The 18,543-nt window shown below is 41.4% G+C and overlaps 1 protein-coding gene across 1 annotated transcript in view; it reads right to left on the bottom strand.

Moving 5' to 3' along the window:
- NDFIP2 (Nedd4 family interacting protein 2) overlaps nucleotides 1-18,543 on the bottom strand; it is a 99,601-nt gene that overhangs the window by 47,859 nt on the left and 33,199 nt on the right. Inside the window, exon 3 of the mRNA XM_029073692.2 lies at nucleotides 12,410-12,537. Coding sequence (XP_028929525.1) covers nucleotides 12,410-12,537 — 128 coding nt within the window. The remainder of the gene's footprint in view (nucleotides 1-12,409; nucleotides 12,538-18,543) is intronic.

Below are 18,543 nucleotides of genomic sequence, written 5' to 3' on the forward strand. Positions count from 1 at the left end.
CTAAGCACTTGGGAAAGTACAACAGAACAATAAACAGACACATTGCATGCCCACACTGCACCTACAGATGAGGTAACTGAGGCACAGAGAAGTTAAAGTGACTTGTCCAAAGACACATAGCAGAGAAGTGACTGGGATTAGAACTCAGGTTCTTTTGACTTTAAGGCCCACGTTCTACCTATCCAATCATTCATTCAATCGTATTTATTGAGTGCTTACTGTGTGCAAAGCACTGTATTAGGCGCTTGGAAGAGTACAATACAACAACAAACAGCCATGTGTCCTGCCCACATCGAGCTACTAGGCCATGCTGCCTGCTTCTCAGTTGTTTAAATTCAGCTGATCTAGAATATTGAAGAATATAGGCATGCATCAGGATACACCTGCTATTCAGTACTCAAAAAGAAAAAATAATTATGGCATTTGTTAGCATTGTACTAAGCACTGGGGCGACAAAAGATAATAAACAGTTCCTGTCTCTCATGTGGCTGCCATAGGAAGAATAGGTACTGAATCTCCATTTCATAGGTGAAGAAACTGAGACAGAAATGAAGTGAAAGAAAAGAAATGTTGGTATTTGTTAAGTGCTTACTATGTGCCGAGCACTGTTCTAAGCGCTGGGGTAGACACAGGGGAATCAGGTTGTCCCACTTGGGGCTCACAGTCTTAATCCCCATTTTACAGATGAGGTAACTGAGGCACCGAGAAGTTAAGTGACTTGCCCAAAGTCACACAGCTGACAAGTGGCCGAGCCAGGATTCGAACCCATCACCTCTGACTCCAAAGCCTGTGCTCTTTCCACTGAGCCACGCTGCTTCTAGTGACTAATTCAAGGTCATACAGCAGGCAAGCCAAGCTCATGCTCTTTCCACGAGGCCACAAAAATGTAGGTGATTTATAGTCTGGGGGGGAGACAGGCATTAATATAACTAAATAAATTACACACAGGAGTCCTCAAGCCAGAAATAGGGCTTGAAGCAGCAACTTGTCCCTGAGAAACCACGTTCACACTCATTGTGAGAACCATAATCAACAGGCAATGGCTCAGATAGTACTCACACATACCCTTTCCTTGGCCTTTTTCCTCACTCTTTCAAGCCCCTTGCTTCTTTTTCAAAATCACGGCATCAGAAAGAAAAGACGATGAGTACTTAGCTAGTTGGGGAAGTTACCCATCGCAAGCCTGTTCGTTAAGAACCTCCAGAAACTGTGCAAGATATTTTCCAACAGGGAAACCCATATCCTCATTGATTTCAAGAACTTTTACAAATGTGAGAAGTGGATTCTATGAAAGATGGAGTATCAGTGTGGCCTAGTAGAAAGAACAAGGCCCTGGGGTCAGAGGATATGGGTTCTAACCCTGCCACTACCACTTGCCTGTGGCATGACCTTGGGAAAGTCGCTTCACATCCCTGTGCCTCCATTTCCTCAACTGTACAGTGGGGATTCAATACCTGTTCTCCCACCCACTTAGAATGTAAACTCCACGTGGGACAGGGACTGTGCTCTACCTGATTACCTCGTATCTACCCCGTGTTTAGTAGAGTGTAAAGTGACTCACCCAAGGTCAGACAGTCTAGAGATTTCCAACATAGATTGTATTTCTTCCGGGGTTTGTATAACAGAAGTTTTTTTCTTGGCATATATCAATGGATATACAGCAGCAATGGAGTCCTTCCAGTTATCAGCAACTCTAAGACAGTTGGAAGTCCATCATAAAATGCTGAGAAGCACCTACTACGAAATTATATATTAAATCTTTAGTCTATTAAAGGCTCTTCCCTTGTGCAATCAACCAACATCACTTATGGAAAAATCCAAATTCATGGTATATAGATTGCTTTTAATGAACAGTTTTGTACACCTCCAATTTTTTTTTTTTTTGGCTTGCTTGTTGTTGCACCAGCAGAAATAATGTTTGATGCTTTTTTTCTCCTCTCTTTTCCTTTTTTCTTTGTCTCTTACTTCTTCATCACTCCTCCCTTCTGATTCTAATAATAATAATAATCATGATACCTGGTAATCACTTACTACTTGTCGAGGACTCTACTAAACACAAGATAAGTCGGTCTCAGTCCCTACCCCATATGGGACTCCAAAACTGAGGAGGAGGAAGGACAGGTAGTGGCTCCCCATTTTACAGATGAGGAAACTGAGGCATAGAGAAGTTAAGTGACTAGCCCAGGTCAGACAGCAGTCAACTGACCAAGTCAGGATTAGAACCCTTATCCTGCTTTTCTCCATCTCTCAACAATTCTTCCTATCTTCTTCTATCTGCCCTGGAACCTATAAACTAACTTTGTCTCCCTTATCTCTTTCCATCTCACTATCTCTCTCCCAACTTTCCCTTTTCATTCTCTCTTTATTCTCATACTCCACGCCTGTCCTTCCACTCCACTGCTTGCCTTCATTTCTAACTGCCTCTTTATATTAGCCTCCTTTCCTCAATTCCCTAACCTACTACCATAAAGTTCATTCTACCATAAAGTTCATTTTTAAAAGAATTTTATAAGCCCATCCACTTTTTTTGAGATAGTGTTGTAATAAAAGAGTATCGTATGGGATTTTCCTAAGTTTCTGACCTATCATATTCACACGGGTGTCATCATCAGTGATATTTATTGAGAGCATACTGTGTGCAGGGCACTGTACTAACAGCTTGGGAGAATACAGAGTTGGTAGACACATTCCCTGTCAACGAAAAGCTTACAGTCTAGAGGGTATGTTCTAAGTGCTGAAAATGTGCAGAATATAAGGGCATGTGAAATCCATAAAGGGGTACATAAAAATAAAAGAAAATATGAAAAGGCTCCGGCTTTTATGGTCTATTTCATTACACATGCTTATGTTTACCTACACATGTAAACTGAAAGGTACTGACTTCAAATTCCAATAATACCTCAACAAACCAAAACTCACTTAAATCCATTGCTCCATTTCAAGTCTTGCCCACCTGCTTTAAATCCCAATGAAATATTTTGCCCGTATAAAATTACAAGCTTTTGCTTTCAGACATTTACAGCCCTTCAAGACAAGGCATCATTCATTATGAAATAAACAGTAGCCATTCGGTTTTTAAAGCTCCTATGGATTACAAGATCTGTAAACAAATATTTCAAAATATCACAAAAGGAAATTTGATAGCATTGTGTAATTAATCTCTGCAAATGTCCTATTTTTGGTATTATATCAACTACCTAGGCAGATATGTCTTCTTTCCAGAATGGCTTGGAACATTTGCATGAAGCTAATATAAATTAGAGGACGAAGATAGGAAGAAAGGGAGAGCATAATAAGCTTATCTGCTTAGAAAATTAGCCCAGTGAGCATTTTACCTCTACTGTAATATTTTCATTACCCCAGATTTCTTAACTGCATTAAAGAAGATCTTTTCAGCGCATGTGACTGGAAAGAGAAACAAGCAGAGAAAACCCACAGAGGGTTCAGTAAAAGAACAACTTTAACAATTTGGGACAGAAGATAATGCCAAATTCCAATGATGCAAATATTACCCTTTTTATTTTTCAGTGAGACTGATTCTACTAAGTGAAAAACGAAGCATTTTTCATGAGCTGCAAAATGTACAGCAAAGTCTAAACTATGTAGAACTATATCATACCTCTGATGGGCTGAGGAATATTTCATCAAACAGACTCCTAGATTCCCTATACTGGCCGTGCTAGCATGTAAAACAATAAAATAGAAAAGAAGATGAAAAAATAAGGAACATTAAGCAAAAACCATTTGTGAAAATACACGAACAAAACATTTTAAGAGTTTCCACCAAATGTTTTAAATGGCATCTCTCTGAATTTTAAAATGCAGGGTTCAAGTTGAGAGGGAAAGGTGTAATGCCTATAAATTTCAATACTCCCACTGTAATGCAGTGGGGGAGCCAATCTAACATCAATACCTACTCAGGATTGATAAAACCTTGATGTACAAAATTATAATTAAGTATTCTCAAATCAAGCTGCTTAACATTTTGATTGTCTAGTATAACCTGCTTTAAAGTAGCAATGCGCCACCAGGAAAATTTCATCTACAGCTCATTTTGAAGATACCAGGAAACATTATGGCTACTTCTTTTTCTACATAATTTATAAAGTAGGGTTTGGTATGTTCTAATGCAATACAAAAGGTTTGAGGCTATCAGATACTAGATGTTATATTTAAGAATAGGTATTCAAAAGTTCTTAAAACGAAAAAGTGCTTCTGAGGGAACAATGGGTGATCTTCCACTCAATGACTTTTTTCCTGTTACAACTGCAAGTTAGAAATCACGAAACCAGAAGTACCTCTTTCTGAGTACTCAAAGAAATGGATTCCAGTCTGCAGTTAGCTAAACAGAGGTTTTTATTCCACCATTACGTTGGCCTATACGAACAATATAGACCAGAGGCCTGAAAAAGCGTGATAGGTAGTAATAATGATGACTGCATTTGTTAAGCAGTTACTATGTGTCGAGCACAGTTCTAAGTGCTGTGGTAGATACAATCTAATCAGGTTGGAAACAGTCCCTGGCCCACCTGGGGCTCATAGTCTTAACCCCCATGTGACAGTTAAGGCAACCGAGGTACAGAGAAGTGAAGTGACTTGCCCAAGGTCACACACCAGACAAGTGGTGGAGCCGGGACTAGGACTCAAGTCTTTCCGACTCCCGGGACTTTGCTCTATCCACTAGGCCATGCTGTTTCCACTGTACTATGGAAAGATTATTGCAGGCAGGCACTGAAAGAGTGATTTGCCTTATAATAAGTTTCCCTTAATATTTCTGAACACTGTTCTCAAAGATAAGGAAAATCCGTTTCAAATTTAATTCAACTTTGATTTTATCAATCAATGGTATTTTTTGAATGCTTACTGTGTGCAGAGCACTGGACTAAGCACTTGGGAGAGGGCAACAGAGTTGATAGACATGTTTCTTGCCCACAGTGAGCTTACAGTATTAAAATGAAAAGGTATCACTTCAGAGATCTAAAATTCAATTAAATGGGTCCTGTTTTCTTTGAGAGTCTCACTTAATGCACCAGTGTCAATATCAGCCAACCCCCCAAAGTATAAAACTCTTGTGCAGTCAGCACTTATTCTAAGATTCTTCTCTGTGCTTCTAAAAAAACACCAGTGCCAGGTGTTCTCTGGGTTTTTAGTAAACAATACTTAATACCTGGCAATTTTGTCAAGATTTTTGGAAAGGTCTAAGAGGAGGCAGAAAAATGCTAACCAAGAAAATGATGCAGGGAAAATCACTGGGAAAAATGAGAAATGTACTTCATTAATGGAAATCCAAAAACGTCCCACATTTCTCCTCATGGAGAATTGTTTCTTTAACCATGTAAAAGAAAGCTATAAAATGATCTTGAACTAACTTGAATATTTTCCATGCCAACCATTTTAGGGAAAGCACATCATCATGTAAGCCCATCGATTAGACTGTAAGCCCATCAATGGGCAGGGATTGTCTCTATTTGTTGCCGAATTGTACATTCCAAGTGCTTAGTACAGTGCTCTGCACATAGTAAGCGCTCAATAAATACTACTGAATGAATACATTGCTAGAGGCTAAGAAGAGCAGGTGCAAAATTTAATAAGATAAATTCCCAAAGAACTCCTATTCAAATGTTACCATTTAGGCTCTAAAATGGAATCCAGTGAATACCCATTTAGCGTGGCACTGAAATGTTTAAAAAAAAAAAACAACCCACAGCTCTCAAAACAAAATCTTCATCATGTGGCCAACTGACTTAATGGGAGGCAACTACTGCAAGAGGCTGGGGTTAGGACAAAAAAGGATGGGGCAGGAGTAGACTGAAGGAATGATGGGGATTGACTTAAAAGGCTAAAGGTCTGGCTATTTTTAGAGCAAGCAGGCAAGTGAGGAAAGTATTTCTGAAGAGCATAGTAAAAAGAGTGGTGCTACTCTGGGGAAAATATCTTTAAAGAGAGGGTTCTTTAGACTGTAAGCTTGGTGTGGGCAGGGATTTTCTCTCTTTATTGCTGAACTGTACATTCCAAGCACTTAGTACAGTGCTCTGCACAAAATAAGCACTCAATAAATGACAATGAATGAATGAAGGGTTTTAGGAGAAGGGGTAAAATATGATGGGATATGGAGAGAAGCAGTGTGACCTAAAGGACAGAGCACAGTACAACACAACAATAAACAGCGACATTCCCTGCCAAAGCGTAAGCGCTTAAGAAATACTAAAAATATTATTATTATTAGTTTAACAAATAGCATATCAAAATGGTAAGGACTGGAGTATATTTAGATAGGAAAATGGAGACAACGTGATGTGAGAAGAGATTTTTGTAGGAGAGGAGATGGTTGATGGTATGAGGGCATTTTAAGGGCAAAAGCAGAGGGAAAGTAGCATGACTCTGGAAGTCAGAAGACCTGGGTTCTATTTCAAATGTTACCGGTCTGCCATGTGTGCTCAAACAAATTACAACCTCCCTATGTCTCAGCTTCAACTGTTAAATGAGGACAATGCTATCTGCCTCTCTTTAATACACAGGGACACTGGAAAGTCAAAGTAAAGCAAGTAACTGACAGTAAATCTCAACTTCCTCCCCGCATACACCATTAGACAGAGGGTCAATTATTTATTTCTGGTTGTACCTCCCCAAAGAATGGGCTAACTAGCTGGAGGAGGGCTATTTTAGATTAACTGAGGTAGAGTGATTCTTGGGACAGGACGTAAATGACGACATTGTCCCATTTTTGGGGGGGGGTGGGGGGCGTGTCAGAGGACAGATCCTGAGGAACCAAGCTTCCTCTGCAAAATCCTCTGCAGCTGGAGGACTTCTCCATGAAGGGAGAATCTGAGACTCCTTCAGGATGCTTGCAGGGATGTAGCGTGCCCTTGTGGATAGAGCACAGACCTGGGAGTCAGAAGGACCTGGGTTCTAATCCCAGCCCTGCCATTTGTCTATGTGACCTTGGGCACGTCATTTCACTTCTCTGGGCCTCAGTTACCTCATCTGTAAAATGGGGATTATGACGTGAGCTCCATTCATTCATTCATTCATTCAATAGTATTTATTGAGCGCTTACTATGTGCAGAGCACTGTACTAAGCGCTTAGGATGAACAAGTCGGCAACAGATAGAGACAGTCCCTGCCGTTTGACGGGCTTACAGTTTAATCGGGGGAGACGGACAGACAAGAACAATGGCACTAAAAAGCGTCAAGGGGAAGAACATCTCGTAAAAACAATGGATGTGGGATGGAGACTCTGTCCAACGTGATTAGCTTCTATCCAGTGGTTAGAATGGTGCTTTGCACATAGTAAGCGCTTATCAAATACCATTATTATTTTTATTAAGATGGTTTGTGGGTAGGAGAAGTCACCTCTGAGCCAAAGTATTAGTTGATGTAAGGAAAGGCATTTGATTGAGACTTTATTTTAAAAAGCTCTTGGGCCAATACTGATGGTTTGGGTGATGGGCTATTTCAATTCCCATATCTTCTGCTGTAGCTAACCTGCCACTCTTGGCAACTTGAAACTAACTAAAAACTGGGTAAAATCTATAGCCCAAGGGTCTGGGGCTGAATAGTGACTGTGCCTCTGGGAAGTCACAATAAGGCACAGAGAAGCAGGAGGCAGAAAATATCTCCAAAGTCACAGCAACCAGTCCTTTAGAAGCAGGACTGGCTAATGGAGAATAGATTTTAGTAGAACGGGAGTGTCCTACTAAAGTCATGGTGAGGTGGAAACAAACCAAGGGGCCCAGTTTGGAGATCACAGTGAATCCTCAAAAGCACTCCATTCCTGAGAAGGAAAGGCCTTACAGGCTTTAGAACCTTAGGGAAACTTCCCTGCATTCAGGCTATCTTTCAAGTGGCAATCAAGCCCTCTTTCAATTGTGTTGGGATCAAATTTCAGCCAAAAAAAAGGGCTGGGAGAATCCCCAACTCTCACCCTAACATACAAGCACTTTGAAAGAATAAGATAAAAGTTAAAAAATGATCATTATCACTTTCTCTATGGGGGAAGAGGGGAAGGTTTTGACAAAGTCATCCTTCCACCTCTGTCCCAAGTGTTCAGTACAGTGATCTGCACACAGTAAGCAATCAATAAATATGACAATGAATGAATGAATATAACAATGAATGAATGAATCTCTCTAGTTAATACAGATCTGGAAAGAGGAAGTTGCCCTCAGAGAGATGAAAACTGCCTACATCTATTTTCTACAATAGAAAAACTGCCTATTTCTATGGCTGAGGTCTGTGTGAGTGTCTCTAAGAGACAAGGTTTTAGCAGAGCTGGTCCAAGAATCTGAGGTCTCATTAGCAAATTTATAACTGAAATACTAGTTCACAGTTTCAAAATACTTGCTGGGCAAATTCAGAAGATCTTGTTTATTTCAAGAGAGAGAAAAGTACAGTGGTTTATTATGTCCACAAAGGAAGTCACAATATCCTCTCAGAGTCAGAGTTTTAGACATTAACTTCCCACGCTGCCTAATCTCTTCTTCTTGAGGTCTCAGAATGTTGTGCCAATAAAACTTGAAAATTTTTACTTTAGATTGATTTCAAGCAGATTTTTAAAATTAGGAAGTACATGGACACTACTTTTATTAGGCATCAATCTAAGTGCTTTATTCTGGCCTGGCAATTTTCTTTCCCTTAAGTCCATAACCACTTTATTATATACCACTACGACTAAATTTTAACCCAACAAAAATATATTATTGCTTCCTAAAGCTCTTTCTGCTAAACTAAAGGCCATATAGAAAACTCCAATCACTTGCTGTTGTCCTTTCCTTGCCTCGGAACTCCAAAAATAAAGAAAGTTAGAAAGTATTGTGGGGGAAAAAATGCCTCAAACTACACTCTTAAATTAAGTAATTAGAGCTTTGCCTATATATTTGAGAAAATATTCACTGTAATGGAAATGTTACCTGATCATTGACACAATACTTCAATGCTTGAGATACAAACTTTGTTTTCCACAGGAAATAACATCTAAATTAGCTTTCTTTTATTTTTTTTTCCTAAAGCATGAGTTGACACTTTTGAAAGTTCTGTGAGCCTTGCCTCATGTTTTCAGATCATAAAAACATACTTTTTAGGGCTGACCAGTCAAGAGCCTTATTTTCCAAATTTCTAATCTGAATGTGAATAGATCAGTCCAGCTTAATACACTTCTTGACCAATACGATCCAATTAAATTAGAAAACATTAGCTAGCAAATGAGTAAGCAACTGATTCGAAATAGGACTCTGCCCAAAGGGAATGGAACAGAAGAGGCCCCTTTGGGAGGAATTCAATACTTGCTGCAGATTCCAAAGTCTTCGAGGATAAACAAGGTCCCTGTTTTCAGATCTTGAGCACTGGATCTCAAAATACAGATACGTTTCCAGTTCCAAATGAAGAAACAATGTAAACCTTGAAGATAAGCCATGAAATAATCACCAATGTAGCCCAGGGTTGGTAAGCCCCATTCGACGTAGCAGCAAGGCCTAGAGCACGGGCCTGGGAGTCAGAAGGACCTGGGTTCTAACCCTGGCGCCACCACACCTGCTGGGTGACCTGGGGCAAGTCACTTCACTTCCCTGTGCCTAGGTTCCCTTATCTGTCAAATGGGGATTAAGAGTGTGAGCCTCATGTGGGACAGGGACTACATCCACCCAATTAGCTATCTACTCTAGAGCTTAAAAGAGTGCCTGGCACAAACCTTTTTTTTTTTTTTTTAAAAAAAAAAAAAAGGACATCAATTCTCTCCACAACCTCCCCTCCTATCCCCACCTCCTCCCTGTCATTCCCCATCAGGGGCTTGAAGTTTCCCGACTGGCTTCCCTCTTCGGGCTCCGGCATGAGACACGTTTGGGCTCTGTCCGCTGGGTAAGCAAGGGAGGAGGAAGGTGTAAGTGGGAAAGGAGCGAAGATGATGGGAGCTGGTTCATGGGAAGCTGAAGCTCTGTTCTGTCCTGACTTTGGCTGAAGTGGAACAACAAAGCCTAGGCCTTCCTTCTCTTTTTAATCAGCAGCACAGACTCATGGACAGAGCATGGGCCTGAAAGTCAGAAGATCTTGAGTTCTAATCCCAGCTCTTCCACTGTCTGCTGTGGGACCTTGGGCAAATCACTTCACTTCTCTGGGTCTCAGTTTCTTCAAATGTAAAATGGGGATTCAGTACCCGTCCTCCCTTCTCAGACTGAGTCCCATGCGGGATAGGGACTGTATCCAACCTAATTATCTTGTACCTCTAGAGTGTAACCTTGTTGTGGGCAGGGAATGTGTTTATTGTTTGATTGTACTCTCCCAAGGGCTCAGTACAGCATTCTGCACAGAGTGAATGCTCAATAAATAATAAACACAACTGATTGACTACCTACCGCAGCACTGAAAACAGTGTTTGACATATAGTAAGCACTTTACCAAAATAATAATTAAAAAAAAGGAATAAGGGAAAGGATAAGCACAAGAAGGGGGTAGCAGGGAGGGATTTACAATGTAATTTTATCTGACCTGTAGAACCAGTCAGCATTACAGGGCTGGTTCTGGAATGGAACTTAAATTGGATGCAATTAACAGGACTCCCATAAACCGGCAGTTACGGATACATCCACATTTTTGAGGAACACATCACAGCTGTATCACAGTGTATGCCTATGAAAAGCCTGTCCCTCACAAAACCCTTTGGGACAGTTCAGGCTTAAAATGACTGAAAGGAACACATGAACCTAGTCTGTAACTAGAAAACGATGTAGTGCAATATCAGAGAAGAGACATCAACAATGCCTTACAACCTGTAACACTCTGAGTGTTTTGCCTGGGTTAGCTGAGCAAGTTGTGAAGGCAACAACACTCACAAAAAGAACTACCCCCGGAAATTATCCCAGTTCCACCACTTGTCTGCTGTGTGACCTGGGCAAGTCACTTCACTTCACTTCAGTTACCTCATCTGTCAAATGGGGATTAAGACTGTGAGCCCCATTTGGGACAGAAACTTTGTCCAACCTATCTCGTATCTATCTCAATACTTTGTAGAGTACCTGATACATATACAGCACTTAACAAATACCATAAAAAATTATTCCTACACAATGTTAACACTCCCTCCTCCACCGTCTGTGTATCAAGTCATTCGAGCGGCAAAGGACTAAATTGGCTTTATGTGACAAAATCTGTCAAGAAAGAAAATTTGATAATATACAACACTATTTTTTTACTGTCATCATTCCTATTTGAAGCTGAAGCTACTGACGATGAAATTTTTCTATGGTTGTGGGTGAAGTTTGAAAAGAACTCTGCCTGGCTGACAATTCTTTCCTCATGGCACAAACACGAATTTCCCTTCGTAATCTATAATCAAGTCTTGATTTTCAGTGTGATTGAGACTTGGGGTTTTACATTTCTTGGTAAACATTTAAAGTCAAGACTTCAAAAGGTGTTTTCACAGTAACACACAATACATGTGCCAACACAATACAATCATCTGAGTGTACTATTCCTATGCGATTATTCAGACAATTTTTCAAAAGATGAAAGAAGAATCTCAAGAAAAGAAGTTTTACTCTCAGCTAACTTTTAATGTTCCAATTGCCCATTTATGTCTGTAGTCTTAAAACACCATTTATCTCTCGTGGTCTCTGCCAAAAAATAATTCACCCATATGAAACAAAACTGCTTGATTGGTTCCAAAATGAGTGTTTTAATAAGACTGTGGTATTTAAGGAAAAAGCCAATGCCGGTGGCATGTGTGACATTAATTGCTGTACACAAAATTACACAAGTCATTGGAATGACTTAAGTTTTTGTTTACTTGTTACAAACGTGAGTGTATCTTATTTAATTCATTGGTGCCTAGAAAGAGACAGGAATAGGAGACGATGACAGTAATAAGGACTGGTATTATGACATTTGTTAACTGCACAATATGTGTCAAGCACTTCTCTAAGCATTGGGGTAGCTGCAAGTTAATCAGGATGGACGCAGTACCTGTCCCACATGGCGCTGACACACTTAGTAAGATGACGAATGGATATTTAAATCTCCATTTTACAGTTGATGAAACCGAGGCCCAGAGAAGTGAAGTGACTTGCCTAAAGTCACAGGGCAGACAACTGGCAGAGCCGGAATTAGAACCCGGGTCGCACTGCCCAGGCTCTTTCCCCTAGGTCTCACTATTTCTCAACAGAACTTCCCCTAATTTGTGGTAACAGGGCCAACAAGGCGACACAAACACAGATTGTTTTGGGCTCTCAATACATGATTCTCTCATTTACAGCAGATTTGGGGGAATTCACAGGTATACTGCCTTCTGACCCAGATTTCTAGAACAGATCCCCTCAAGGGCCTGAGCTGCATTTTTCAATATCCATTAACTAAAGCATATAATTTGATCAAGACAGATAATAATTTGGAAATAGGCTTTAAAAAGATGAAGTTTTCTTACTCTTTGGGTTGCTTCCGCTGCTGCTGCTGCCATGGAGGCGGCTTTGGCCTTCTCTGCTTCATCGTATGTTGGAAGAGAGGTAGCTACGCTATAGGGAGGGGGTCCAGGATAAAGATCACTGTGTGTTTCTGCAAAAAAAAAAAAGAATCAAGAGGGGGAGAGAGTAAAGATTATGAGTGGTTCATCAACCATTCAGGTAGCACAATCATTACCTCCACTAGCTAAATGACTAATAAAGAACAATTACTGTATTTCACTATCTGTAGTGCTGTTTACATGGCCTATAAGAAGAAAATTGGAATAGAATTCACAAGCGCAGAATAACCGGGTTCTAATCCCAGATCCGCCACCCGTCTGCTGTGTGACCTTGGGAAAGTCATTTCACTTCTCTGGGCCTAGGTTACCTCTTCTTAGTCTTTGAGGACAGACTGTGAGTCCCATGTGGGCCATGGACTATGTCCAACCTGAATAACTCATATCTACCCCAGCACTTAGTACAGTGCCTGGCATATAGCAAACACTTAAATCCCATTTAAAAAAAACAAACTGCTACCAAACAGCAGGCTAAAGAGTCAAAACACCAAGTCAGAGGGGCAAAGAAAAGTGTCATTGGATTTCCTGAGGCACAGGTTCAAACAATATGTACTACATGCCTGTACCAACCCCACACTCAGCCACATGGCATTATTTACATAGCTGTAATTTATTTATTTATAGTAATGCCTCTCTCCCTCTCTAGACAGTATGTTCCTTGTGGGCAGGGAACATGTCTACCAACTCTTTCATACTGTACTTTCCCAAGTGCTTAGGACAATGCTCTGCCCACAGTAAATGCTCAATAAATATGACTGATTGATTAAAAAAATATGCATAGAATATACAATATACACAGTAGAGCAAGAGACAGTTATGAGGTAACGGTCACCAACAGACTAATTTGGCAGACAACAATCCTATGGGGGAGAGAAGGACTGTAAGCTCAATGTGGGCAGGGAACGTGTCCGTTTACTCATTCAATTATATTTATTGAGCGATTACTGTGTGCAGAGCACTGTACTAAGCACTTAGAAGAATACACTACAACAACAAACTGTTCTATTGTACTCTCTCAAGAGCTCAGTACCGTGCTCTGCACACAGTAAAGCACTTGATAAATATGACTGAATGAATGGAAGTTAACTCATCTAGCAAAAACTTTAATTACTCTGTGATTCTCAATGAAAACATCATGAGAGTCTACGACAATTTTTACAACTGCCTGGTGCAGATGATAGGATGGCTGGTCACAGATTAGTCACTTCAGCCTCACCCACACCCATGGACAGAGTTCACCTAGAGAAATATTATATCTTCAAATATCATAAGTGATACACATCATGAACATCACCAGAGTGTTGTTATACTGACGAGGTCAGTGTTGCTATTTTTAGTCAAATGGGCCTTCAAATAATTCCACATGGTCCCAAACCAGATCAGTAAAAGCTGAGAACTCCAAGAGTTTTTAATTTCAATTCAGCACTCAGTTCAGTAGACCACATCACTTCATTGTAACAAAGACCATCTTGTTAATTAAGAGAAAACTCATGACCTCTGACTCCCAAGCTAACCTCTTGCCCATGTCCTGCCTCTAGAACGCTCTCTTCCTTCCTATCTGTCAGACAACTACTCTCCCCCACCTCCAAAGCCTTATTGAAGGGACATCTCCTCCAAGACGCCTTCCCTGACTAAGCCCTCATTTCCTCTGTTCCCACTCCCTTCTGTGACGCCCTGGCACTCACACGCTTTATTCACCCCACCTTCAGTCCCGCAGCACTTATAAACATTTTCTGCAATTTATTTATATCAATGTCTGTCTCCCCCTCTAGACACTGCGGGCACAGAATGTGTCTACCAACTCTTTTATATTGTACTCTCCCAAACGTTTAGTCCAGTGCTCTGTACACAGTAAGCGCTCAATAAATATGATTAAGATGGATACTTTCTACAGTGAAGCTGATGATGCCCAGATAGAGTTAACAAAGTAATACCAGAGGAATAGTGGATAATCCTCTAACCTAGTGGATAGAGCACAGGCCTGGGACTCAGAAGGACCTGGGTTCTAATCCAGACTCCACCGCTTGTCTGCCAAAGGACAGTGGGCAAGTCACCTGACTTCTCTGGGCCTCAGTTCCCTCATCTGTAAAACGGGGATTAAGATCGTGAGGTCCCTGTGGGACATGGACTGTGTCCAATCTGATTAGCTTTTTCTCCCCCAGCATTTAGTACAGTGCCTGTCACAGAGTAAGCGCTGAACAAATACTATTAAAAAACAAAAACGAAGGAACTAACAAGTGTCTCTGTGGTGTAATGCATTAAAATTAAGTGAAAATACACCCCAAAGAAGAATGAATACAACAGAATCTGATTATCTGGGGGTGATCTTAAATTTCAAGGTTAATTATAGAGGCAAGCAGGGCGATATATAAGAGCATGGGGCTCTCTGACCTTTGTAAGGATGACATCTAAAAGTAATAACATTTATTACTCCCACCGGGTGTAATCACTACTCCAGACTACTGCACCCTGTAAAGTTTCTCTGACTAGTCAATCAAGGGTATTTATTGAGTGCTTTCTATGTGCACTGTACTAAGTGCTTGGGAGAGTACAATAGAACCGAATTAGCAGACACTTTCTCTGCCCATAGGAAGTGTATTTATCTCTAGCAAACAACATAATTCAGCTAAAAAACAAGGCACAAAGATTCAATTACTGAATAAAATGCAAACCAGTAAGACTTCTTCTTGGCTTGATATTTGGATTCCCCATAGGTTCTAGTTAGAATTATTTTTCACATTAATGAAAAGTGAAATATAGCACATCTGAAAGGATTGACCTACTGAAGAGAAGGACACTGGCTATTCTGCAAAACAGAAAATTACTTGGTATGCTGCTGTTAAATTGAAAAAGAAAAATAGAGTAAAATAACAATGATATTTGCTAAGCTCCTCCTGTGTGCTAAGCACTGTACTAGCACTGGAGTAGATATAAGATTATGTGAGACCAATCCCTATCCTACATGGGGCTCTCAGTCTAAACAGAAGGGAGTAGGATTTAATTGCCATTTTCAGATGAAGAAACTGAGGCTCAGAGAAGTGAAGTAACTTGCCTAGGGTCACCCAGCAAACAAGTGGTGGAGGCAGGATTAGAAGCCAAGTCTTTGGACTCCTAGGCCATTCTGCTAGGCAATGCTGCTGCTTCTGACAAAATGCCAAAATACACCAAGATGGAAAGTGGGAGACAAAGTAACCAATCTGGACTATTTGAGATGCAGTCTATTTCCAAATGTGAAACCAAATCACCACGTATCATTTTCCTTTTATGAAAAGGTTACATATGATTATTAAGCAAAATAAAGTACAAAGATTACAGACCTGAAAAACTAGATTTGGAGTGAATTAAATGGCTTAAAAAGAATAGAGTGATTGAAAAAGTGTGACTGAGAAGAAGCATGGCCTAGTGGGTAGAACATAGAACTGAGAATCAGAAGGACCTGGGTTCTAATCCAGATTCTGCCATTTTTCTGCTGTGTGACCTTGAGCAAGTCACGTCTCTTCTCAGTTCCTTCATCTGTAAAATGGGGATTAAGCCTTGTGAACCCCATGTGGGACAGGGACTGTGTCCAACCTGATTACCTAGTATCTACCCCAGAGCTTAGAACAAGGCCTGGTCCAAACTCAAACACTAAAAAAAAATAATGCAGCTGATTAAAAAACATTTTATATACAATTTTTAAATCTCCGAGGCAGCTGTGTGTTCTGATACTAATGATTTTGTTTTTGTTTTAATGGTATTTAAGCGCTTTCTCCAAGCCATGCACTGTACTAAGTGCTGAGGTAGATACAAGCAAGCGGTTCACGATCCACCTAAGGCTTCCGGTCTTAATCCCCATTTTACAAATGAGGAAACTGAGGCTCAGAGAAGTGAAGTGATGCCCAATTTCACACAAAGAGCAAATGGCAGAGGTAGGATTAGAACTCAGGTCCCTGACTCTCAGGCCCATCTTCTGTCCACTTGGCCCCCAAAATGAGGATGCATTGTCAATTAGTGAGTTAGATCCCATTCCAGAATCAACCCCGATATGATCACCAACTCTTACAGACTGGTACAAAGGTACACCATGGATCTTTTTTTGCCCCTCCCTCCCTGTATCCTTTCCCCTCAACTATCCCCGACAGAATTTTTGCAGCCCAAATGTGATTTCCCTCCCTAGCCCCACGATTCCATCATCTTTTGTTAAAAAAAAAAAGTTATCCATTAAGTGTTTACTACATGTGAAGCACTGTACTAACCACTGCCAAAATACAGGTTTATCAGGTTGTACACTGTCCTACATGGGGCTCACAATCTATGAAGGAGGGAGTAGGATTTAATCCCCATTTTCCAGATGAGGTGACTGACAGAGAAGTTATTTGACTTGCCCAAGGTCACAAGGCAGATGAGTGGCAGAGTCAGTATTAGAACCCAGAACCTCTGACTCCCGGGCTCATGTTCTTTCCACAAGGCCAAGTTGCACCTCATCAACTTATCATCATCCAGCCCTGTCCACCCCACCCAGTTTTTGTCTTTGTTGCTTCTAATAAACCAGAGACTCACGTGAGAACAGCACCTGCAACATGGGGCCTCAAAGAAGCTTGGAATAGCTGGTGGCTGTGGACTTTGAAATTGAGGAGAAATTCTGCTCCTCTAGCCACCGCTCCCTACTGACTGTGGCTTTCATTTTCTGTATTGCGTATTTGTCCTCTGTGCTGTTTCAGGGCTTCATTGTTCCTCATGAATCTGCCTCCACTTACATTCATAGACTGTGAACCCTATGAGGGAGAGGGCCCGTGTCTACTTGCCCAGAGTTTAGCACAGTGCTCTGCACAGTCCCACAGCACTTATGTACATAGCCATAATTGTATTTATTTATATTAATGGCTGTCTCCAGCCCTCTAGATTGTAACTTCCTTATGGATAGGAAATGTGGCTGTTTATTGTTGTATTGTACTCTCCCAAGCACTTAGTACAGTGCTCTGCACCCACTAAGTGCTCAATAAATACAACTGAATGAGGACTATTTCTACTATGTGGCCCATATTCAAACCGTGTGCCACTGGCATCGGCAGCAGGTGAGCAGGAAAATGGTTTCCGATCGGCCAGATGCCCGGTTCCAGGCCCACCTTCCTTGGCTGCCGTGGCAGGGAGCCAGCGTGCTTTGAACTCACTACATCCCCTCTCTGTGGGTTCTGGCCTTCTATTCCCCAGGGCACATACCCGGGCTCTGAGCTCTCAGAAGTCTCCCAGCGTCAGAAGGACCTAAGTTAGAATCCCATCTCCCCCACTTGTCTGTGGTGTCACCTTGGGCAAGTCCCTTCTCTTCTGTGGGCCTCAGTTCCCTCAGCTGGATAATGGGGATGATGATGATGATATCTGTTAAGCACTTACTACTTGCCAAGCACTGTTCTAAGTGCTGGGTAGATACAAGGTTGTCCCACGTGGGGCTCACAGTCTTAATCCCCATTTTCCAGATGAGGTAACTGAGGTATAGAGAAGTTAAGTGACTGCCCAAAGTCACCCAGCTGACAAGTGGCAGAGCCCAATTAAGACTTGGGAGTCCCATGTGGGACATGGACTGGGTCCCATCTGAGGAGCTTGTATCTACCCCAGTGCTCTGGACAGTGCTTGGCACATAGTAATTGTTTAACAAATACCACTTTAAAAAAAAGTCACTCTCCTGGGGTCCACTTGAGCCACTGCAGCTGTGCCAGGAGCGTCAAATTGGCATTACTCTCCCACACCCCAGGACCAGCATCAGCCCCCGCTGCCACCCTCAATGTCACCCCCGCTGCTGCTCCTGCTATCCCCTGCTTACTATGTGACAAGCACTGTTCTAAGCGCTGGGGTAGAAACGAAGTAATCAGGTTGTCCTCCTTGGAGCTCACAGGCTTAATCCTCATTTTACAAATGAGGTAACTGAGTCACAGAGAACTTAAAGTGGCTTGCCCTAGGTCACACAGCAGACAAGTGGTGGGTTTGAGAGGTGGGGAGGATGGTGCTGTTGTCCGTACTGATGGGAGCGTTAGGAGGAAGAGAGGATTCTGGAGGGAAAACAAATT

The sequence above is a fragment of the Ornithorhynchus anatinus genome, chromosome 10, assembly GCF_004115215.2.
Source record: "Ornithorhynchus anatinus isolate Pmale09 chromosome 10, mOrnAna1.pri.v4, whole genome shotgun sequence".
NCBI lineage: Eukaryota > Metazoa > Chordata > Mammalia > Monotremata > Ornithorhynchidae > Ornithorhynchus > Ornithorhynchus anatinus.